General features: G+C 39.5%; 1 protein-coding gene across 2 annotated transcripts in view; it reads left to right on the forward strand.

Annotated features, from left to right (window-relative positions):
• Window positions 1-24,724, forward strand: part of SLIT3 (slit guidance ligand 3) — a 601,195-nt gene that overhangs the window by 415,371 nt on the left and 161,100 nt on the right. For both annotated transcript variants that reach the window (XM_087759961.1, XM_087759962.1), the window contains 2 exons: window positions 13,973-14,044; window positions 20,141-20,212. In XM_087759961.1, coding sequence (XP_087616087.1) covers window positions 13,973-14,044; window positions 20,141-20,212 — 144 coding nt within the window. The remainder of the gene's footprint in view (window positions 1-13,972; window positions 14,045-20,140; window positions 20,213-24,724) is intronic.

The following is a 24,724-nucleotide window of genomic DNA, read 5'->3' on the forward strand; positions in this document are numbered from 1 at the left end:
TTTTGTAAAAGTACTAGCAAAAAAAGAGCAATTAACCTTATACCCAAGGGCAAAGTATTATATATTCTTATATAGAATAAACAATATAGTTACATAGAAAAATATTTCTGGAAAGATGGAAGAAGCCGCCGCAGTGTTTTCCTGGAAAAATCCTGACACAAATTCTTTTCACCAAGATAGCTCTTCTGGTTTATGCAGAAGTCTGTCATACTGCTCAGAAATTCAGTTTGTCTGAGGCTGCTCTGGGCTTATTCAATATAAAATCCATCCAGAGGTCTGGTTCCAGCTACACATGGAATAATGACTGTCTTTTGATTTGATATGTTAGACAGAATACTCTTTCACTGTAGTTTTATAGCAATGGGGCCAAGTAACTTCTCTCTACATGCTGCAACCCACGTCTTGCTCTCACACAGCAGGACGGTTGGTTTTTTTCCCTTGGGATTTGTACCCCATGGCTGGCATTTAGTCAGACCCTTTGTATAAAAGGTGGCTATGTAGTAGTGCTGCCTGAGCACTTCTTTCTGGACTCTGTAATCCTGTGATCTGATCCTCATTGTCTTTGAGAGATCTAACTCTTACTAGAGATGAGATTCCTCCTATGGAATACGGGGTACTGACAAACTACACGGCTGGGTTGCTGTTACATAGAATCCTAAGCGATATTACTTGAGATGGTATATTTTTCATTCAGCCGTTTCTATCTAGCATTGCAAATATTCATTCCACTAAAATACATTTCCCCCTGTAGACTGTAGTCCATACCTAATATTTATATGATAGTATTAAAGTGCTGTGCCTTCCTCAGTTCCACTTGGGGCATTTCCAAGTTCCTTTGCTTGGTTATTAGTTGCATTCAGTTACAGCTTTCTAGTTCTGGTATTTCCCCTTAACTCAGTATTTCTTTGTAAGCCAAATTGTATCCGATAAGAACCCTTGACTGACAAACTGTTCTACAAAAATGAAACACACAGCTGTTCCTCTAACATGGTTATTAAAGGTGACCTACATTTCACTCCGTGTTTCGGTATTAATTAAAGATCTTTTACTCAGCCTTCCTGCCTTTCTTCATTAACATGGGTAGGCAGAACCTTCTCTGACAAAGCTGATAACAAGTCCTAAATTTGTTTTTGTTGATAAAAACCTATCACAAAACAGACAACTTGCTTGTCATGGAACATAAAACAAGCATCATATGACACTAATTTTCCCTTGCTGCTGACCGCTGCCACATGTGACTTAGAAGTCTGTTGTGTTACTCTACTACACCTCTCCCCAGGGTGCATTGTCCTGAAGGCCCTCGTTGCAAGAATGTTTATTATCAAATAAAGGAGTGTAGGAAAGCTAGAAATCTGTATCCCAGCCTTGCTTTTTCATAATTTCATAAAACAGGTAGCTAGAATGTACAGAATGCAATTCATTTTTTTATAAAGCTTCTTGTTCAGTGGGGAGCTGACAGCAGCAGCCAAATTGACTGAGGAAAAATGAGTTACAAGAAATTGAAGCTGAGGAATACAGACTGTGTGTTGAATGTTATAAAAGATTCTCTGCTTACAAAGTGGCTCTCTTGCGTTTTTCAGAGGAGAAATGAACAGTGTATGTTATAGAGAAATACATGAGAATAAGCACAGAAAAGTTTTGCATGAATACTTCGATGAAAACAAAAGTCATTAAGCACCTGGAGGCATTTACTGAAAAAGAAATACCAAAACAAATATGGCTTGATGGCTTGCTGGTAAATGAACAATATAGTCATTTCACTACATTGGAACAGCATCTACAATAAAAGGAGAAGTTTGCATTTATTTAGAAAGGGTGAGAGAAAATGCATGCAAGATGAATAGGGAACATAGTGTGAATGCAGAATGGACTTGACCTTGGTGGGATATAGGGAGGCAGGGATGACCTACAAACTACCAGGAGACAAAGTCTCCAAAGAATGTGTTTTTCTGATCAGACTTGATCGCAACCTCACAGCCAGTGCTTGTCAGACTGAAGGACAGCTCAGCCCATGAAGGCAGCAAAGCCAGGAAATAGTAGAGACCTGTTAAATCCAAAGCTACCAGCTGTGCCTGCGAGAGTCACTGCCCTGCAGCTTGTGGGAGCTGGGAAGGGTGTTGAGAGAAACACGCTTGCCACAACAGCAGGCTTCCCTCAGCATGTGGTTTGGGTGGTTGTTGGCTCCGGACATTGGGCTGGATGGATCTGAGCTCTGGCACTGTCTGCCCATTCTCAGTCATTAGTAGTTGGCTCGTTTTATGCCAGGGAAAGGACAGTTTTCCTGCACTTGCAGATGTTGGGCACTGGACGTAATGGCATGGCTAGCCCTGTCTGTAGTGTTGCAGACAGTATTTTTGCTTCAGCATGCTGCCTGCCAGGCTCGTTTGATGCCTGGAGAGTGCTGGAGACTGATCAGTAACTCCTTATTAATCTCTTCCCCACCTCGCTACGCTTTTCCTCTGTCCCTTCTTTAGAATGAAGTTTTCATGCTGTTTGTCTGTCTCAGACTGATCTACTTAATTTTTTTATTTATCGCTGCGAACAAGTCTGTATTTTAGGATATTAATTCCGGACAGCTTTTGTCTGAGAATTTTGCACGCTTTAAAACAGTAGTGCAGGAACTACTACTTTGTATTTTGTAAGTTTGTGTAAGACCTTCCTGAGCGAAAGAAGGGAACAGCCCCCCAGCAGCTGGCCCTCCTGCTGCTGTCTGGTCCGGAGCGAGTGGTGGAGGGTGCTCACGCTGTGGTGCCCAGAGGCAGGCGGGCTCCTGGGCTGCCGGAGCAGAAACCACCGGCGCCAGCGCTGGCACTGGGTGCTGCTTCCCTGAAGGATCTTCGGATTGTGTAACAGAAGGATTTGATTAATTGCTAGTGCTAAGGGCTGGGTTGTGGGTTGGGACAGACACTTGAGAGAATAAAGACTAGCTGGGCCCAGTACAGAAGCTGTTGGGAAAAGAAGGCTGAACTCAAATGAGGAAACAACAAAACATATAATGAGAAAGATTGGGAACAAAGGAAATCAAGACAGGTTGATAAAAGTGCTGTGAGTCTGAGAAAGTGGGGAGTGCTTGGTGCTAAGGCCTGAGATTGCTGGTAGCGAGCCTGGGACACAAGCTCTGCCGGGTGGGCTTTGGGGATGTGGCAGGAGGGCTGGGGACACTGGGCAGCATGGGTGGGAGCTGGGCAGGCTGTGGGGCCAGGGCAGAGTGGTGCAGGTGAAGATGGAGCCGAGGAGTCTCTTCCCACCAGAAAACACACGTGTCTTCCAGAGCCTTCCTGCCTCCTTGTCACCGCGTGCTTGAGAAACCCAGCAACAACTGGCGTATCTTTGTCCCTGTGCAGTAGTGACCATCCGCGCGGAGATTAACTGTTAGGCTACACGGGCATTTACTGTTTTAACTGCTGCTATTCCAGTTAGGCATCAATGCAGAGGTCTGGGTGGCGTACTTCCATTGCACATGAGTTTCCTTGTGATGGAATTAGTTATTCCAGCTTTTCTTTTTGAATCCACTAAATCAAATATAGTATTAAAAAAAAATTTTAAAAAATTAGAAAATGGCAAAGTTAATGTTTGCAGCTGGAGTCTTCATTCAGCGCTTTTGTATATATTTGTTGTGGTATGCACTTTAATTACAGCATAGTGTCATGTTGCTGTTAAAAGACCGGATTTGTTTCTTGTTGTCTAGGGATGCATCAGGGTTGTGTAGTGAGGGAGCCTGTGTGTATAGGATCTGTTTATTTGTTGCAGAAACAGGAAAATTCTAAAATGGGGACTGTGGGGAGGATAATCTCATGAATGCTGTTCAGGGAATTGGGTTGTATCTCTTCTTGCCAGTGGTTTTATTAATTGATTCTGGGCAAGTGACTTGCACAAACTTTTCATGGGTGGTCACTAGTGATGTAATCCTTGGTTTCTGGCTGACTCAGCTGAGATATTCAGAAGTGCTGAGGACTTACAGCTGCAGCAAAAGTCAATAGGAGCTGTGCTTTGAACACGTTGTGCTGTGCAATGCTAATTACTTTGAAAAGCCAAGTCCCAATCATCTGCAGACTTATAAATCAAACTCCGGAATCCAAAGTATATCCTTAGATCTTGAAACTGATCTTAGATTTCAAACCTGTGCTTTTTCATATCAAGCGTGCTTTATCACTGTTACTTAACCTTTACAATGCTCTCTGTCTGGTGAGATTAAGAGAAATATAATTGTATAAACCAAGAGTAATGCTGGATAGGATGTCTCTAAATCAGAAATGAGGACCTCTTGTTTAAATGCTGATGTAATTACTCCAGACAGAGTAAAGAGGCTGACAGTCCCTCAAGGAAGAGTGCTGCTTAGGCACCCGTATCTGGTGAGATAATAACCACAGCTTCCCGTCTGGCTTCTGAGCAGAGTAAAATAGGATGGCAGCCCTTCTACCAGCATCTAGGTTTGGCTTAAGGTCAGTTTTGAGTCACTTGTTCTGTCTTGGTTTAGTTTATCATTCTCACTATTGACAGCTGAATTGGTGACTGATATTTTTGTAGGTATGAGTAGTGCTTCATTTTGGTGCATATTTTCTACTCTTAGGAAAAATGCTGGAGTTTGAGCACTAAGGAACAATCTAATGCACTTAACTGTTGTTTTTCTCATGGTTCTGTCAAAATGAAAATGAACCTACTTTTCTGCAAGAGAATCACTTTGAAAGGTGGTGTTCTACTTGTTCCACCTTTAATTAATGCTTTTCTGACAAATTTAATATTTAGAGAATTGCTGTCGCGAGGGTACCACTGTGCTGGGCAGTGTTGCAGACAGACCTGTGGATCGGCAAGTTTGTTGCTTTTGTTGCTTCAGTGATTCTCTTGGGAAGGAATTACCTTCTCTGTTCTTCAGTACCTGTAGGAGCGTGTATTATAGGAGAGCTGGGACTTCAGTTACAAATCTTGATGAAGCTTTTGTGATTTGAGGAAGGTGATCAACAAATTCTGGGCATTTAAATTACTGGTATGTTCAAAATCAATTTTCCACTGATTAAAATAAAGTCAGAAAAGCTATTATAAAAAGATTGAGCACTGGTAACTATTTGTTGTAATAAAATTAATTCTTTCTTATATAAATTATAAATTAACTTCACCATAACAATTTCATGTATATTAACAATTAGCTTTGAAGTTCTCAGCTTCTTAAAAGCAAGAGTTTTTTCCTTTTTCAATAATGTAAGTGTGTAGAAACTATAAACTTTGTGGATAGAGGAATGACAGTTCTGCATTTAACATTGTTCTTCCTCCTAAAAGAAAATTATAACAATTTTCCCAGGCTTCCAGTAAATACTGTAGCTGAAGCCAGCACAGTATTTTTGAACACTGTAATAAATGTTCCATAATCGCCTCTGGTGGCAAGTTCTCTGGCTAGGGAATCAGGTTGGCTCCTGGAGTTGAATCATACAATATGATGTTCATTCACTTCTCTAAATTGGCTCTGGACAGCTTCACATGTCAAATCTGACTACTATTTTCTGGATCTCACCAGGCAAACTGTGTCATTCACTCCTTGCATTCACTATAAAAGAGAGGTTTCTATTGTCAGGCCAAAAATATGTAGAAAATCTTCTATTCTATGGTAGTAAGACACAAAGAATAAAGGAAATATTTTAGATTGAGAGTCAGTAGAGAAAATATAAATATATGGGAAACGTTAAGCATAAAGGTGTCTTCTGTGCTGAGGCAGATTAAGGAAAACGGGAAGCTACGTTTTGCAGTTTTAGAAACAAGCAGTAATGGCAGGGAGTTTCTGCTGTAAGATCAAGGCAGGATTTATTTCTTACCCCTTTTATTTGTAAAATTAAGTGTAACTAATGTCATCTATAGGCATAAGAAGATGTTTTTGTTTTGATAAATCTAGATTTCATACACGTTAATTTTCATTTTGGCTGTATTATTTTTTACCTTCTTCTCTCCTCTTTATAATTGTGACATTTCTTTAAAAAAAACCACACAACCAAAAACAAGTTACGTGCACATGAATTTTACTCAGGCAAGCTGTGTAGGAGTTAGTAACCTTACAAGGTTTGTAGTTTTGGGATAGTTGGGTTTTTTTTGTTTGGGCTTTTTTTGTGTGTGTTCTTTTTTTTCCAGAGACATCACTTCAGTCTAGCAGGAACATAAATTTAACCTTATTAATAAAAATGAATGGTATGAACCAAAAGGCATATATCTTTTTTTATCTAATACAAATGTCGCTCAAAAGCTCCTGTTTTGCCAAGCAAAATGAGGCGATTGTAATGTACAATGAGTATATACATCCTGAAAGTTGATTATGAAAGTGTAGAAGGAATCACAGAAAATAAAGTAGGGAGCATAAAATCGTAACTTTGAAATAAAATATACTAATCGGATTTTTTACTGCATGAAACACTAATTGTCTTTTGGCTTCCATGTGGTGTTCTGTTTATTTTCCTAAAAAAAATTAGGTAAAGAACAAAGGATTTGAGGAATGTTTGTATTCAAATGACAGAATCTCTTTTGTTGACAAAATAGTACAGGTGGCAGAACTTCAACTACCAGAAAGCTATTTAATTTTCCTACTTATTTCTTGTGTTTTACCTTTTCCTTGTCAATATGTGTAAATGTGTACTAAAAATAGATGTTACAGAACATACAGAGCCCTTCACCGTAAGTTAATTATAGATGAAACAATTACTATTTTTCCTTTCTCTCAGTTTACTGCTTCCATTTCCACTAAGTCTAAAAATATAATTTTGTGTTACAACTTCACAAATACAATGCAAACCAACTTGAAATCCTCAGATCCCTGAGCTAGTTATTGCATTGTTACAAAATTTGGAAAGTGATCTGGGCTGGAAGTTTCTTGAAGTAACTGGAAGTCAATAGAGTGTGGGCAGGACTGACCGACTAAAGTAATAATGAAATAGCAATGTGACTTGTTAAGGGGTTAGTCTTTCTGGGGCCTAACGGAACAGGAACTTACTCTCAGTAAAGCAAACATTATGAGTCTGGTTTGTTAAAAACCATTCCTGCTTTTTTACATTTATGAAATGTAACTATAGGCCAACTGTTACTTTGCAGTAGGCACTGTAGAAACCATGTGTCTCCCAAGTATAGACTTCGAGCTTCAGATTAAAAAAAAAAAATAAAACCAAAACAAACCCCCAAAACCCCAATCCAAAAGTAACGAGAAAAAGCGCTCAGCAGAGGTCTAATGTTGAGTTAGCCTCAGAGCAGATGCCGCGTTGTTGAAGTGAATACAAGAACCTCATCCTCTATGTAGCACCTTGCGGGCTGGTCTCCTTGGAGCTTTCTGAACTGGAAGTACTGGGTCTGAACTGGAATCACTGGGTGTCACAAAAATGCAGGCGTGAGATCCACATTTCTGCTGTGTTTGCTACACTGCAACATCTCGGAAACATAAACGCACGTGAACGCATGGACGCTGGTTGAACGAAGTATACAATTAGGCTGCGTTTCAGCAGTAGGGAGTTGGAAATTGCCCGATCTCTCCAACCTCATGACTCTCTCTTTCCTGGGTTTGCGTTCACAGCCACGTGCCTGTATACAAGTAAAATTCTTCCTGCAAACTCTGATCCCAAGTCCATGGGATCCAATAAAGTCTGCTGAGATGGGAAATTATTTCTATCTAGTCTAGAATAAGAGCAGGGAGACATTATTTTATATTCTACCCTAAACCAGCTCCTGTTTAACCTTTAACATCCTCACTGATTGTACCCCCTGATGATGGCTCACAGGGGAGCTCACCTGAAGTCCCTGCTTTTACGTCTGGGCACAACGCACAAACAGTTCATGCAGCTGTGGCATTGCAGTGAGAGGGAGCGCAGGCACCGGCAGCGTGCTCGGTGGGTGCCTACACCCTCACTCCAAGGATGAAGCAAGGAAAATAAATGAATGAGACTGGCAGGAGAAATAACAATGAAAGGTGATGAGAAGGGCCAAAAATGCCACCTGGGAACGTGGAGTATCATAGTGGTAGATGGAGAAGCCTTGAGGTTTGGCAGTATATTACCGCATTCTGGCTGTTAATGTTGATAGAGACATTGGTGTTATGTGAAAAACTGTTTTGCAAAATACCAGTCTACAGATTTCTCTGGTGTCTTCCTGTTTGTACTGCATTTGATGCAAAAATAGCATACCACAACAGAGCTGGTGGATTCATAATGTGACTGCCGTTAGAAATTCAGCATTTACCAGCAGATACCTGACCAACTGCTCAACTACAGAGTTGTGTCAGCTTAAACTAAATTCACTGTGGTATGTCAGAAGATCCAATATCACTAGCACTACTTTTAGATGAACACCATGGTACCAGGGAACATATCAAAACATGTGGTTTCATTCTGAAAGATGTCTTTTGGTGAGCAGAATTATCCGTGTAGCTACCTAGGTAGATTTATGTTGAAAAGTCCCTTCATTCTTGATAGGATTTTGTCTATTGAAGATCTGCCCTTAGATGAATAGTTAAGAAGCAGTCCTTTTTAAAACGGTAGCAGGAGCTTGACAGCTAGACCCTGAAAATCAGCACCAAACATCGGAATATGAAGGGAAACTCTAGTTGTCACCTCGTATTAATACAGGTGGGCAGTTCACTGGCTCTCAGCTCTCCAGTTCCTAAGGGAGACTCAATGAGAGGGATTTATAATACATATTATTAATTTTATTTGGAAGTCATTCAGGTAGTGCGATGAAAGGCAGCAGTATAAAAATCTTGGAGAACCATATGTGTTTAGGGTTTTTATAGTGGTGATAGAGTCTTTGGCTGAGGTAGGGATTGAAGGCTTTAACTGTCTGTTAAAACAAGCAGTAAGCACAGATATTTAAAATGCTGAATGTCCTGCCATCCTAAAGCACTTTGTTTTCGACCTGTCAGAGAACTGAGGGGTGAGAGATAGAGCCACAAAAAGGCTGTTCCTTGGTAATGTAGGCCCATAAACGCTTTCTGAAGCAACAGGACTGCAGGTTTTTTGCCTTGCACTTTGCAGAGAAGTGCCCTGTGCGGTGCCGCAGTGCTGTGGTGTAAAGGGCGGTGACTGCGGCTTCTGCGTTTTTCACTGCAGAATAAAGCGCAGGTTCTGACTGCGTAACTGCAGGGCAGGATTCCTTCCTTCCCAGCAAGGGTGCCTCCTACCCAGGGCTGTCTTTGGGTAAATACTGCAGTGCAGCTACCTGAACCTGTTGTGCATGGTGGGAATGAAGCTTGTATTTCAAATGAAGAGGCAAGGAAGGCATCAGGACAGGGATCAGATCTAGCCCATATTTGTAGTAAGACGACCAGATTTTAAGTATGATTTATTCCTCTTAAATACTGAAAATATATCTGTGGACTTTTCTTCATCAAAGTCCAAAATGTATGATAAGATATGTAAGTCCAAAATACGAGATAAATGTAAGAGAATGGTCCAAGCAGCTTTTATAATCCAGTTGTTCTTACTCCTTGGCAAGGAGAACCGATCTCTCTCTTGATTGTTACGTGCTCTAGAAGTTTCCCCCTTCCTAATATAAACGGCTCTCCCTGGCCCTGGGCTTTGTCACTGTGGGGGATACACATGCTGCTTACTTCCCCCAAACAGTCCTTACCAAGCTCCCTGCAAATCTCTGCTTATAGGGCAGGAGAAAAGCGAGGGGTTTGCCCTTCCCAACAACGTTGACGCAGGTTGTGTGCATCCTGCCGGACACAACTGTGCTACAGGTTACTGCTGCACGCTAATACGCTTTCTCTCTCCCAGAGGCTGCTTTTGGTTATTGGCTGCCTGAGTGATGTAAGCCCAAAAGAGCTCCGGCACTGGGAGCAGAGCGATGTGATCCCGAGCAATCTGGCTCATTCACTCACTTTCTCTCTCTCCCAGCAGGGAAGTTCATGACTGCCCAATGCAGAGGGACGTTTCTGACACGTCTCAGGCAAGAGCTCGATGGCACTGTTAATAGAGCATGGCTGTCTCATTTGTAGGCTCTATTCATCTGACAGCTAAGAATTATCAGTACTGACGCTTCACTCCCTCTCTCTTTTTCTCCAAGCTAGTGATTTGTCTATGTTATGGGTAGGTAAGCTTGACAAAACATTACACATTAGCAGCTGAGACGGTGTTTGAAATGGGAAAATTGCTAGCAAACTGCTCCATTAGAGACCCAAATAACAAATTCTTTCTTTCCCTCAGTGAGAGAGAGATAGTTAAGGCCCAAATTAATACGTCTGTCTCCCCCACTCTGCAGGGGGAATCGCTCTTCAAGACAAATGGCTTCGTCACTCCTGAGAGCGTGAGCTGGCTCTACGAAGGCTGCATTAGGCAGAGATTTTATCCTTTGTGTTTTGCCATCCTGGGTGTGAGCAGTACAGGGGCCAGATGAGGAGGTGATGAAAAGCTATGCACCTCAGGGAACTTTGAGATGGATTAGCATGGGAATTTGAGTGCTTATTCTTTACTCTGGGATAGTTTTTCATATTTAACTGCACAGTTTGCCCCTGTTTGTTTTGGTTTTGTTTTTTGTTCTCAGAAATGTTTGCTTTTTGCTCTCATTGCTGCAAAGTCATTTAAAGAGAGTGGGAAGGAGGAGGACTTTATCCCGTCTAGCATCAAGTTATTACAAGAAAAATGCATCTGAATCCGTAGGGCCCTTATACTTTCCAATCTCTGATAATATATTAGAGAAAGGAAATTGTTCTTGTCCCTTGATGTTGTTGTCAAAGACTCTAAAATAAAGCTTGAAGAGGAAGACAGAGCGTTGCTGCGTGTCAGAAGGGGGGCGATATGCTTCAATTCATCTAAGCGATACAGCTGGCAGCAGGCGACATGGCACAGTGAAATGGGTAGCTGGGAGGAGGAACAAAAGCCCCTGAGAGGTTTGAACATGGCCAATTTATTTTATCAGCTTTGTGAATTCTACTTGTGGAGTCTTTTAAATAGGTTTTCTTATGAAATACCAGAGGAAAATCAAGGAAAATTTTGCTGAGTTTTAAGAAATCTTAAATGTGGGGGAATAGTAGCTCAAATGATCAAAATTTCGTCTTTCAGGACTGTGTCTCTTGTACAAAGTTCTCAAATGTGTTGTAAAATTATCTTATCGTATATTGTGGTGATACACAAAAAAAAATTAACTCACCGGTGTTGCTTTGCACTGGCACAGGTGGTTTTATAGTGTATGACAGCACTTCATAGTGTACAGGGATAGACCATGAAAAATAGTTTTTCAGAGGTCATGTTCTGGGTAAACGAGGTAATTTTCTCTGAAATAAGATGTGGCTGTAAAATTTAGATTAGCTTTTCACTTTTTGGAGAAAAAAATGACAACACTAGGTAAGAACTCTGTTTTTCACTTTATTTGAAAGATGGCACCTCTTTCCCATTATATCATGAGTAACACTGGTTTATAATTAAGCCTTCATCACCTTGAAATTGCCAACACCCCTTCTGGCAAAACCTAGTGCTTCCTAGAGATTTTTAATCCTGTACTGTCCTTTACGTATCATTTATGAGCTCAGATGAGGTGAAAGCACAAAGTATTAATACAAATAATTTGTTTTCTACTATTTTAGTTGTGTAACTTCATTGCGTTTTTTAGCCTATGCCTGCCAATCTGTAAGATGCATTTACGAAAAAAATGAACGGAAGTCAGATTAGTATTTCATACTTGTAAAATACCTGCTTACTTAATGCTGCACTTTATTAAATGCTCCAAGATCAGCTGCATTTTGTGCCCAGGTTGGACTCCACCTGCAAACACACCCTGATGAGAGCACACGGTACTGCTTGTTGCTTCTCTGGTAGCATCTGCAAAATGAAGTGCACTAATCATAATGTGTTATGTGTCGTCTTTAGTCCTTCATTTGCAAAGAGCTTCATACAATAAAAAGATGTAAGGTGCTAAGGTGAAAATACAGCAGCAGATGACAACAGCCTTGTCCATCTATTTCTGTACAGGCCATCTGCTGCAAATTTTGTAGGAAAGGGTGAAGGATTCAGTACTGCTTCAGAAGGTAGCTCTCTTAAACAATCCTTTTTCTGTATTCCTCTCCACCTTTTCTAGAAATTTCTTTTTTTCTCATTACTCAGGATCTGTGGCTATTCCAATTCTGGCTTTTTTTGCCCTTTGGGGGCAAAATTTCTGTGTATATTTCCACCCTTGAGTCACTAAAATTTCCTTGGAATTTTAAGGGATTGTAAAAACGGGCCATGTTTCCCCCCATCGCTATATTTTTGTTCCCCTGTAAGGACTGCTATGCTGCACCTATGTGCAGCATGTGTGAACCCCCAGTTTCCATCCATAAGGCGAGGGAATTAGACAGGCATGGCCCTCTTTTGTTCCTGGAAGTGTCTGCATAGAAATACTTGGGAGGAGTTAAACACCAAACTGGCAAGCTGACAAAAAGCCTTTATGGGAAGAGTATGTGTACTGCTAATTCTGGTGACAAACACCCAACAATAGTAGCGTGCTGAAGCTTACAGCAATTTGCATTTCACTGTGGACTTGCCAGAAACGAAACACTTTATATTTAGACCAACTGGAAGGGAAATCTCAGACACTAATTCAGATCACAAAGCAAGGAATAGAATTAACTCTGATCACAACCTTTAAAATAGACTGCTACAGAAATAAAAGAGCGCATGCACATTGACTGTACGAGTTGACTGTGCAAGTATCACAATGTTCATGACTTAAATAGCTTCTTAGAGTATAACTGAGCTGGCAAAATATCTTATTTTCAGGGAGAATTTTCTTTTGTCTATTGAAAGCCCAGATCAACAGAAGGATACGCTGCGCAGTAGAGGGCTGATGGGCCTTACACGTTTTCTCCACTATTCCCAAGTCCTTTAAAACCATGATTTACTTCTCCCTGCATCTCATTTTATCTCCGTTCCTGGTTTTAAAAATTTTTATCCCCTCTGCATTGCTGCAGTAGCTCTAAATGACTAGAGTGATTCATTCCATCATTCCAGTATGTTTTTGTATTTCAATTCTAAACCATTTCCAACCACAGATTTTTGCTGTTGAAACTGTTTCTTTTTATGACATTTTTGGAAAAAACACACAACGTTTGAATAATAAGTAAGAGCTAGGTAAAATCAAATTTTGCTTTCCGTTCCAACTCTGCAGAATTTTAGCTGCCGTGGTCATTCGAGTTTGTTGTATGGGGATCTACTTTTACATTTCTAATTGAGGTGAATATTTAGGGTTCATCTGAGGACTGTGGGGAACTTGCTGACAAAGACTTGAAAATACTTCTGGGAAGGAACAGAAATTAATCTTAGTGGTTACTGTACACGGTATCTTAAAGCTGCTTACATTTTATGTTAGTGATACACGCCTTTATGATACTTCATAAAGAATACTTCTTTCAAACCAAATCTCAGAAATGAAAACAACAGCACTTTCATGCAGTCTCAGCCACGTTTTAGAACACCTTCAGTATTTGGTAGTTAAAATAGGAAGATACAGTCCTCTGCTTTAGCATAGACTCTCCCCCCTTAAAAATCTGGATTCATATTGCAGTGAATTCCACTTTGTTTTTCATCGTGTTCCCACAGATCATTGCTCCTGAGTTGCTCTGATAGTATTATTAATCTGCTTATTAAGCTGTCACAACATAGCATAGCTTTTAGTTTAGATAGCTGTGTTCTGTTTACAACAGCTAGTCAAGGAAAGCATCTGTATTTTCTACCTTAACTTTGATTAAGCAGCAATAAAATATACCTACTATTTTTTATTCATTCCATGAGCTTTAAAGATGCATTTTCTATACCTGTGACTTTTTTCTATACGGATTTCATGTAATCAGTGAGATGATTTTATTTTCAAAGTTATTTTCTCAGTATTTGCTCCATTTAGTGGCTTTCTAAAGAAAAATTTGTTTTGCATAGAAACACTATAAAATTGTTTTATATTGATGTAAAAAATTGCTGTCATGTTTAATGTTATTCCTGTCCTACAATTGTGTAGTTAACATGTATATTACTTCGTTTGTTTTCAGACGTTTGGAACAAAACCTCATCAAAATCATTACCCCTGGAGCTTTTACCCAGTACAAGAAGCTTAAGAGAATGTAAGTTTTAATAACAAGACCAACATGCAAAAGCAATCGTGAATCTTCTAGCTTCAAGTTCAGTATCTTTATTTTAGAAACATATTGGCAATTTCTGTGTTGAAATCACTGGGGATTGCACAAATAATCTCTTCAAAGTGTAAGCAACAATGGAATTTGGTTCAGGATGCCTAACAGTGCATGAAATCCTTAATAATGCTTGATTTCACTTCCTATTATAAACGATGTGAGTTAATTACTTGTTAGTCTGTTCAAACTTCAAATCTGCTTCCTCAGAAAAGATTTTAAGTTCTATTTTTTCCCTCTCCTTCACTCTGGTATCTGTTTGCACCACTTTGATTTAGTTGACCCCAGTTATAGCAGAAGTGCATGTTCTTGCAGAGTAGTTAGGATATTTTTGGTAGTGCATTCAATGTCCTGATGCTGAAATGGTTTGATTGTTTACAAGAAAACAAAGAAGCCTGCTGGAGATTGTTTCCTCTATTTCTTAATGACCAGTAGATACCCAGACAATTCTTTTCTTAATAACTCTTGTGTTTTCTCTTTGGGTTTAAAAAAAATAATCCTGATTTGTAGCAGCACTCTCATGCAGATAACCTGGGCATTCCCCTGGTTGGTCTTTCTTTTCATTTTTAAGTGGTATATGAGAGATGTTGTCACAGTAGTACAATGATACAGACAATGGCAAAACAAGTTACTCCTGCTTCACCGTAGTATCAAGATGTTGATGGGCACCACTGGACCAGTAACTTCCAGAAGTCATTCAGGCTTTGTAGCTCAATGCTGAGACTGCTAAAAAGGTGCCTTTACAGTTCTTGTTTCCTGGTGTGAACAGTACTTACTGGAATTAAGAAACCGTCAGCTCATTTCACAGAAGACAGTGGATTATCAGGTAGCTAATGCTTTTGGAAACCGAAATGAGCTTGTGCTGTACCTTTGGATTTAAGGGTAAAATGACTGTTTTCCAGTCTAAACTTATCAAGTTCCTAGAGCTGAAGAGCTGTAAATATGGATCTTAATATTTAACAGGTCAAATCATCAATCTTATAGTCTCTATTCTTCTGTCTCGCTTTCAATATAGCTGTATGTATTTTTAAAGAAGTACTGTATTAGATAGCAAGACGGTAATTTCAGTGAAAAATGACGGATCCCTTTTCGGTGACCTAACTTGTAACTTTTTCATTATTAAAGTCACTACTTATTTCTTTCTGAGGTATGACTAATTTTAGATTTTGGCAATGTTTTACTGTCCTTTCATTTTTCATGATTGGTGAACTCTAGTTTTATGGGAGTTAACCAAAAAAATGTTCTTTAACTTGACTAGCTGCTCAACCCAATGCCACACTTACTATGTGAAATGATTAATGGTAGAATTTCACAGCAGAAGTCCATTAGCAAGTTGTGTTAACAGCTTTCTGGAGTATAATTGGCATCCTCATTGAGACCTGAACTCATAGTTAAATAATAAGTTATTGTGCCAGACGATCTGTATCAAGGCTTAGTTAACGTGACAGCATTTTGTGGAAGAACTTGGGATAGAGAGTTAGGCTGCACAGTGTCCCAGAACAAACATTTGGTTATTGACCTGTCTCCTTGTTAAAGTTTTATTCCTGCTGGACATTGAGGCTCTAAATTGGGCATCACTGTTGTTACATAAAGTTTAATTGAGGACATTTGTTCCACTGCTTGAAGAGATTATTGACATGATCTTTTCAGTGTGCAAGATTCCCAGGATTGTTAAAACAAAAATATACTTTGGTCAAAGGACTACCTCTTAAAAGAAAAGAATTATCCATCCTTCTCCTTATAGAGGAAGGGCATGTTCGATATCACTGAAGTCTTCAGCCTTTCTTAATTTCCGTGACTTTGATTTCAATGAGCAGTGCAATCGCATGAAGATTATTGATGTAATTAATTGATGCCCTACCCAGGGTACAAATGAAGAACGTTATTGTTGTTGTTGTTATTATTATTAACTATTATTTATAATAATTTTTACATAATTCAGAGGATAGCATTAGCATAATATTGTGAATTGTACTGTATTTTTCTCCTTCTGGTGAATAAATACGCAAGAATGGTAGGGATAATAGACTGCTTACCTGCAGCACTCTCAATATTTTGATTGTTTACTGAGTATTTCCTGCAAGATTATGCAGTTTCCTTTTCTTAAATAATCGGATAACTGAGATTAATTTTGAGGTAAGAGCCAGTTGTCCAAGATGATCTTTATATGACTTGATATTAATAGATCAAAATGCTAGCAGAAGATGTCTGTATATTAATTCAAGTGTTATATTTACACCTGGCTGAAGTTTGCTGTTTAGAATGCTTCTTCAATAGCTTCCAGGATGGAAGAGTTATTTTGGTGATTGGGTTTTAGCAAAGGAGCTGAAATCTTTTGTGTCCTGGACTTCTTCGTAACTGCCTACATCTTCTCACACTATTAATTACGTGAAGCTAAATGTATCTGTCTCAGAAGGAAGATTTGGCACCTATAGGATTCAAATATGCAGTTGAATTATATAACCTGGGATGATGGTTCCCCTGTTTTTGGGGTGAATGTAACAGGTCCTGGCTCTGTGCTCAATTATTCACGGACTTTAGAAGAGCTTTGAGGGGCTTGAAGGAGATACATCCCACCTTCAGAACTAGAAGTTGTTGTCATTATTGCATGAAGTATCCAAGCCCAGACATGCCATTTTGAATTCATTTGCATAGCAGTTGTGCTTATACCATAGTTCTGTAACTTCTACCCTACGAGTTCCAGAGTTTATGGCATTACCTCCCATTTGTCTTTGCTTTTCTGAGGCTTTTAACTAACAAGTTTGTAGCACAAGACTAAGAGCCAAGTACATAGAGCCACTTAGAAAGATGTGATTGTACCTCTCTAACTCTGATGCTTGTAGTGGCATTTCATGTTGTCAAATTAATTTTACCATATATTAGCAGAAAACACACTGAGATTTCATAGTCTCCCCAGTAGCTCTGTGGCGTTGCTACTTTTGTTAAGCAGTTTCTAAAAACTAAACCATATATGACATGGATTTTTGCTGAGTACTCCCGTCAACTGAGAACAGTCCATTTTACATGTTAGAGATAATCGAGTAATCTGTTTCTAATAATGTTAGTCGACAAAGAGAATATTCATCCAATGCTATTAATAGTTTTGCATTTGGCTACATCTAAAAATAAATCTGTTGTGTTTCAAAACCTTTTACAGTAAAGACATTTAAGCCATACAGTCATGTGTTATACAGTGACTCAGAGGGTATCCTTGCTCCCCTGGTGCAAAGTCAGAAACAATTTATGTCCCTAACTGGTAACTGAGCACAGCCACCCTCCAAGGTGTGTTAAACAACCTTTTGAAAGAAGATCTCTACCATGCTGTCAGAGGTGCAGGGAGACTAGTATGAGGTGACTGATGTATTCCCTGCCTGGGTGGAATCCTGGGAAGTTTATTACATTTCCAGCTAAAGAGCCACATTTCCACTGAGTGATTCAGATACCCCAAACTTTGAAAATGAGCCTTATGTGATCTAAACTGACTTAGTTGTGCAGGTTAGAAAAACTCCTATCTCTTTGTCGTGATGTAAATCAAGCACAGAACAGGGTGATCTTACCAAAGCAAACCAAAGGAAGGGAACAAAAGTAGAAGGAGATAATTGAATCCCTTTGCTTCAGTCAAGTCAGAAGGAGATGGCGCCTCCTTATCCAGCAGCAGTGGAGCTTGGGCTCTAATGGAAAGGAAATAATGTGTCTAATTATCTTCTAATGCTGATTGTAGTGCATCTGCATGAAGTGAGTGAGTATCATCACCCAGCATGGCATTTATGCACGTTCAGGCACCATTAGTTATACACTCATTAGCGTCCGGACATGGGGAGAGAGAAAGGATGGAAATGTTGAAACGTAGCAAATCAATAAAATAGTGCTGAAGTACTTGTTTCAGAAACTGGATGCCCCTTTTCAGGTGCTTGTCATTGTTCAGCAAACTCATGACTTCTTGTCATTGTAACAGGTTTTAGTACGTTCCTCAATCAATAGATAGCACAGATTCACATCAGACTTCTGCTTACATAAGAATTACTAGATAAAAAGCAGCAAATGCTACCAGGCAGTCTAAACAAGTTTCACAAAAACCTGTATAAAAATAAATATTCCTACTTTCACTTTCACAAATTTGGCTGCTGTGAGTTGAGCTGAAGAACCGGAAACCTTCATGGAATGCTGTCCTTGTAGGCGGGATGTTGTCAGAGAAAACGTCAGTAGATTGCAGAGCAGTTGTTTCATGAGCCTTATAAAAGAACCAAACCTTATAAAAGAACCAAAGAAAATCCCGCTTTATGTGGCTAGATTTGAAAACAGTTAGAGGACTTCATTAAAATTTTAACCAACAGAATTTGTAGCTCAAAACGTGTAGAATGGAAGACCTTCTTACTTTCCAATTCCTAAGTTCTTGTTCAAGTAATATTTATTTAGAGTCTGACTGGGATCCTTAGCATGTGCCCCAGTGGAAATAACAGTGAAGATGTACATGAAATACTGTGTTACTCCAGCTTCAGCTATCAGTGAAAAGATGTGATACTACTGATACAAGCTGATACCAACTGTCAGTGAATGCAACAAGGCAGCTCAAAGTTATGCCTGTAGCTAAGCACCTGGTTGAACTGATTGACAGAAAGATTAGATTGCAGTGACAGTCACGATAAGGCACCCAGTTCTGAGCATCTGGGTCCCAGGTGTAGGAAATTTGGCTCCATGTATAAAGAAATTGTGGCATATTTATCTTTGTGTACTTGGTTGGTTATGATTAAAATCTAAGGGTATTTTCCAAACCAGGAACACACCTTCCCTTGAAAATGACAGCAGGCTATAACTGAATTCCACTCACATCGTAGCTGAAAGGGGGGAATCTTGCTGGGGCTCCCTGACAGGGTCTGCAATGTGCTGCGCATTCCCTGCAGTGCTGCTGGCTTCAGAGGTCCATGATTTCTATTCAGATGCTCAAAGGCTTTCCCTAGTGTCTGAAAGCTCTAGGCAGACCTGCCAGTGCTGTGTCAACCCTCTTCTTGCCTGCCTCACCAGATCAAGATCATGGTAGAATTTTGCGCTGCTTGTTTCCTCTAGGCCATTAAAAACCAAACATCACTGGTACAGTAACGAACTGCTCAGTGCCACTGGTCCCTGCGTTGGGATCAGGGGCTAGGTAGTCCTTTTCTCATCCCCTTTCCCATTGGTATTAAACAGAGGTGGTGTGGAAAAACTCTTACCTCAGAAGAATTTTGAGATCGTAGGAATTACTGATATTGTTTCATATAAATTGAGACTAACCCTTAGTGGAATTTCCTAGGGTTTTGATGGGAATTTTGTTTGGCTATCCTACATGTTTCTGGTATTTATGAATATGTTCATCTTTACATCTCGTTTACCACATGGATTCTTCTCTAAGAAAAACACAGTCTTGCTGCCTCAGAAGCCATTTACCTGGTGCCTACGCCTGACACTGTTAATCCCACTGTCTTCCTTAATGCATGTTCTGCCAGCACTTTCAAGCTACCTTAGAAGCTCTCCTCACCTTATCTATCTTTTCACTTATAATCAAAATACGATCTTCTGTACTGTTCTAAAGTTAGCCTTCCATGCCTGCATTTAAACAGTCAGACTACCTTTAGGCTTTGTCACAGGCTGTTCCTCATGCTTGAGGGCCACCCTACAGAGTCACAATGCGATCTCCATTATTAATAGTTCTTATGATGGTTTCATCAACTGTTTTTATTCGATGGACTACCTCACTGTTGCTCTTCAAAGGTCTTCATAGAACTCTCTGTTTCAATGTCCATAAAATGGAAGACCTTATTAACAGGGGAGCTGCCGATTTACTGAGGCTATGGCCTGTTGTACTGACCGATGTTTTCTAATCATTCCTGGAATTTGACTGTCTGCGTCCTTATGTAGTTCATAATTTCTCTGAGGAAATACGATCTTTTAGTTCTGTGTTTGTATCAAGTATATTCTTCCAGTAAACTACAGCTAAAATATTTTCATCAAATTCCTGTTTACAAATATTTTTTTAATCCTCCCTTCTCTTTACAGAGACATCAGCAAGAATCAAATAACTGACATTGCGGCTGATGCATTCAAAGGCTTGAAATCTCTCATTTCATTGTAAGTAGAAAATAGAACTGAATGGGCATTTGGGGAGAGCTTGCATGTAAGAGAAATAAAAATGATAATGTGCTGTCTGGGAGAACTTATGTTTCTCTGTGCAGCTGCCAGCTTGCGTGAAGCATCTGATCTTTTGTAATTGAAAAATTGGTCGTGAAGGTTAGAAGGAGGAACTGTTTACACATCTCTAGTAAGTTCTTTTATAGATGAACACCCCCAAGGTTACTGACTTGTTCACTTCTTCAAATCAGCGCATTAACTGATCTACTGCACGTGTGCACCTGCAGGCGAATCCATGCCCCCCAACTCATCACGGCACACAAAAACCTCATCATAGCCCAGACACTGTTTGGTGGTGTTAATCAGGGCGGAGTTAGGGGAAATACTTCCATACTGAATTTTTCTTCTGTACTAAAGAACTGAGATTGTGAGTTTTTTGGTTTCTTTGGGTTTGCTTTTGGTTTTGTTTTTTCAAACTAGTTAGGGAAGAACCTAAGCTCTTAAGAAAACTTTTATACTTCTTAGCTGTAATTACTACTTTATTAAGCTGGAAGGGTACTAAAATACGACTTCATATAGAAGATAAAAGGAAGGTAGGATCTCTTGACAACCATTCGTTTCTATTTATAGAACATAGAAACTATTTTATTTGAATTTAAATGCAGCTATATTTCAACCTAGCTACCCACAGTACTATTAAAACAGTGGAGCTTTTAATGGGTAAAAGGAGCAATACAAGGTCAGAAGCTGCATATGGAGAATGAACTGGAATAGAGTGTTAGAAAGAGTCCCAGGCTGAGAGAAGAGGGTAAGCTCAACTGGAATGATATTTACCCGCATTAATTTTAAAGACAGTTTTAAAACTTTTAGCGCATTGATATTCATATAACACAGTTTTATTTTTAAGAGTGTAGTTTATTTCTAAAAGCTACCATAATTTTATTCTCTGAATACTGGATAATTCCAACAACCTATATAACTTGTTGACTAATGCTAATATTAGAAGGTTATTCAGTCCTAAACTTATATGTTGCAGTGAACTTCTGAGCCAGAATGCAGAAGGATGGGCCTTTTCTTGTGCCCTGAATCCAGCCGGGAGAATGCCAGAAATAGATATTAAGTGTTGCTAGCCTGTGTTGAATAGTTAGGGTGGTGTTATTCAACATGCTGTGGAATGGTGAAATCCCTCAATGCTGTCTGGAAACGATTCAGTAAGGGAATGACATTTACTGAAGACTGCAGTTTTGGCTTAGTATGAAACTACTGCTGATCTTGCAGTGCTACAGCTTTCTGGTCCTGGCAAGCCTGCTGGCTAGGAGCAAGCTGGACAGGCAAGACATTTCTACTGGGGTTGACTTCCTAACTCAGAAGTTATTCAGCTTTAGCTATAGCTAATTCAGATACCCCCAGGTGGCCTCAGGAGTGGGACAGAACACATCAGAGTGGACAGAGAGGAAATGAGAATATAAACTGGGCAGGAATTTATAGTGTTTTGACTTGCACACAGAAGCAAGTGAAATGACTGTGTATTCTCTGCCCAGTCATCCAAAATGATAGTTTGAGTAAATGATGTTTAAATATGGTTATATCCAAGTGGGTAAAATAGCACTTAAGTTACTGTTAGGAGGTTACAAGGGGGAAGAGAGGGGCCAGAGAGATGAGACGCAGCACAGAAAGGGCTATAGTAAGGGAACTGCCGCTTAGTGTTTGTCTCTGCCTCAGCTTTCTCCTACCGCAGCCACACAAAGCTGTTGTAACACACAGTCTGTTTCTCCTCTCTCTGGCAGACCGGTTTCTAGGGCAGCATTGACTCCAGCCTTGAAATTGTCAGCTTCCTCCTCTAGGTTCAGTTGTCCATTGTGCTTGCCATTGGCTTTTACTTTCTTTTGAAGGGTTTTATTCTTGCTGTTCATTGCAAGTAGGTCTTACAAATGTTTTCCCTATGGCTGATAGGCAAGTTAGTTCCCTGATCTTTCATGACCTGTCACCCACACCTCTGGCAGGTTCTTCCCTGCTGGTCACTTCTGTAGTTGTTTCAGTTTCTGAGCCCTAGATATCTTTATGGAGCAAGATTATCTGCTCTTCTGCAGAATCTGGGTTTCTCTGAAGAAACCTCCCCAGGTTTCTACTTCTGAGAAGTAGAGGATCTTCTTTCATCTGATCTCTCTGCTATAGCCACCAGTCCAGTTCTGTCAACCGCAGAAAGACAAGTAAGCGCAAGAGAAGAGGACTCCTTTGAAGTGCCAGCCCTCCCAATGAAACTGCCAAAGGGGAAAGAACAAGGGGGTAGAAATGAAGTAAGACAGTTTGCTTACTAGTGTTTTCTCTTTTAAGCGTCTCAGTCTTTTTGGTGCCTGAGGCCCCAATAACTTTAGTCAGCTGCATGCCCTGAAGGAACGCTGCTCTGCATACAATGCTTCAGCTCAGCTGAGAGTAACTTTTATTTTTTGTATATGTAAGTCAAATGTGATTGGTGGCATACATTTTAATGAGACACCATTGAGGTTTAATCTGTGCACAGAGCAGCTGGACTTTTCAGCTAGCTGAGTTAAAACGAGAATAAAGGAGGGGAAAATATTAATGCACAAATGAAAGCAAGCAACTTTGTTTCCATTAAAAATGAAGTACTGCTGTACTGCCTAAAATCCTTGCTTTTTTTCCCCCTGCATTATTCCCATTTTCTGCTCCTCCTTTTACTCCCTGCTTGCCTGCAATTGCAGTGCTCCCTATGGGTCTAAGAGAGTGAAAGTGCTTATCTGGAAGGCAGCCAACGTTGTTAGTCTAGCTGGCTAATGGAGGCCTATATATAGTGGGTTGCTACTCTACTTTCTTCTAAAGTTAACTTAGGTTAGTGTTTCCAGGCAGAACTGTCTCTCAGAGTACTCCGCCTATTGTACCTATGTGAAAATGGAAGAAAAAACGGTGTATTAGAGTTTTGAAAACACAGGAATGTTTACTACAGAAGCAGTTTCCCCTAAAATATATAAAACTTAAATCTTTTTAAAATGCAAAGTGATCCATATGCTAGCAGGTCATAAGTTTTTTATTTTAAATCTATATATTTTCTCTAACAAGAAATCCACCTATGGCAGTCAAACAAGTCACAAAATCTTAACACTTTAAATAAGCTATTTCTACCTTAGGTTTTCTCTGCATTTAGCATTGGTTGATCGCAAAAGAATGTGTTAATGTCAATTTTAAGCAACAGTTTGAAAAATGCTCTATTTGTAGTACATGGCGTTTGTGTTTCATAGTTAGAATTGCACTTTGCTGGAGCTAGAGTGGTTAATAACACAGCGCAGAACATGGGGGCTAAGTTATGAATAGTTTCATGTTTCAAGATTGCTGCATGTACTTTCCAAAGTAAATTAATTTTTCATTTAATCAACTCAAAATCTAATATCAGTGAGAGGATTGTATCAGCATTTGGTTATTGTTAATAGTATCAAAGATAAATGTTATTCTTGGGGTCAGTAAACTTCCCACAACTGTAGGTTTGGAAGGCTATATCCGGACTGTCCTGGGACATTTTACGAGATAGGACAAAATAGTCTAAGCCTTCAGTGTGTTAAACTGAATGAATAAATTTTAGACCATTGCAGAGGGAGAATTCTTTTGCTTTTGTTCATATACTGAATTAAGCTAGTGAACAATTTAAAAGCTAGATCAGCCTGGGCACAAAGACAAGAGACAGCTTAGATTTTGACATAGCAGTCCCATTTAGACCATCATCTCCTGGGTGATGATGTATGTGGTGTCATTCATGGTGATTTGAAATCTGCAATAAAACACTGTCTATTGCAATAACTGCCAAACTTATTTTAAGGTAACAAATTGCTTTGGATAGTTTTACTGTGATTTATTTAGCCTAACTTGTTCTGAAGAAATATGAAATAGTGCAGGGAAAAAAAATTACATGTCTAAGTTTCTTTCAGATATTAGAAATTTATTGCTGTTTTTACCCCTATCAATTCCTCCTCTTTTGAAAACTTGAATTCTTATTGAGCCTGTGCCATTGTACGTAGCTTGGGAAATATAATTCTTCCTAGCAAGAATTGTTTTCACAATCTGAAGGAAAGTTAAAAGCATTCTGAGGACTGAAAAAGACATTGCATAAAGTCAAAATTTGACACTTCAGTAAGAATGTTTCAGCCATGCCAAAATAAAGGAACACTTAGCTGGAAACCATATGGTCTAGAGTAAGGGATTCTGTGCTAGGCTTTCATACCCCCAAAAAGTTCCGTGTCACCTTCCAGAGAAAAAAAAATCTATATTCGGGGATCTGACTTAACAAAGCAGCTAAATTGCAACTACATTTGCAAGTAAGGTAGGCCGACAAGCTGTAAAATAAAGACAACACAGCAATTATTGTTTCACACCCTTAGAAGGTGGTATGCTAAACTTCAGTGCATATGAAAGGCCATGTGTTGGTAAAGTTTTTGCAAATTCCTGAATTTTAAGATTGTTCAAGAGGTCAGAATGTCTAGAGACTGAAGAATCAGTGAGACTTCT

This window comes from Nipponia nippon, unplaced genomic scaffold (genome assembly GCF_047370975.1).
Source record: "Nipponia nippon isolate SJK-2023a ecotype South Korea unplaced genomic scaffold, ASM4737097v1 scaffold_21, whole genome shotgun sequence".
Lineage (NCBI taxonomy): Eukaryota > Metazoa > Chordata > Aves > Pelecaniformes > Threskiornithidae > Nipponia > Nipponia nippon.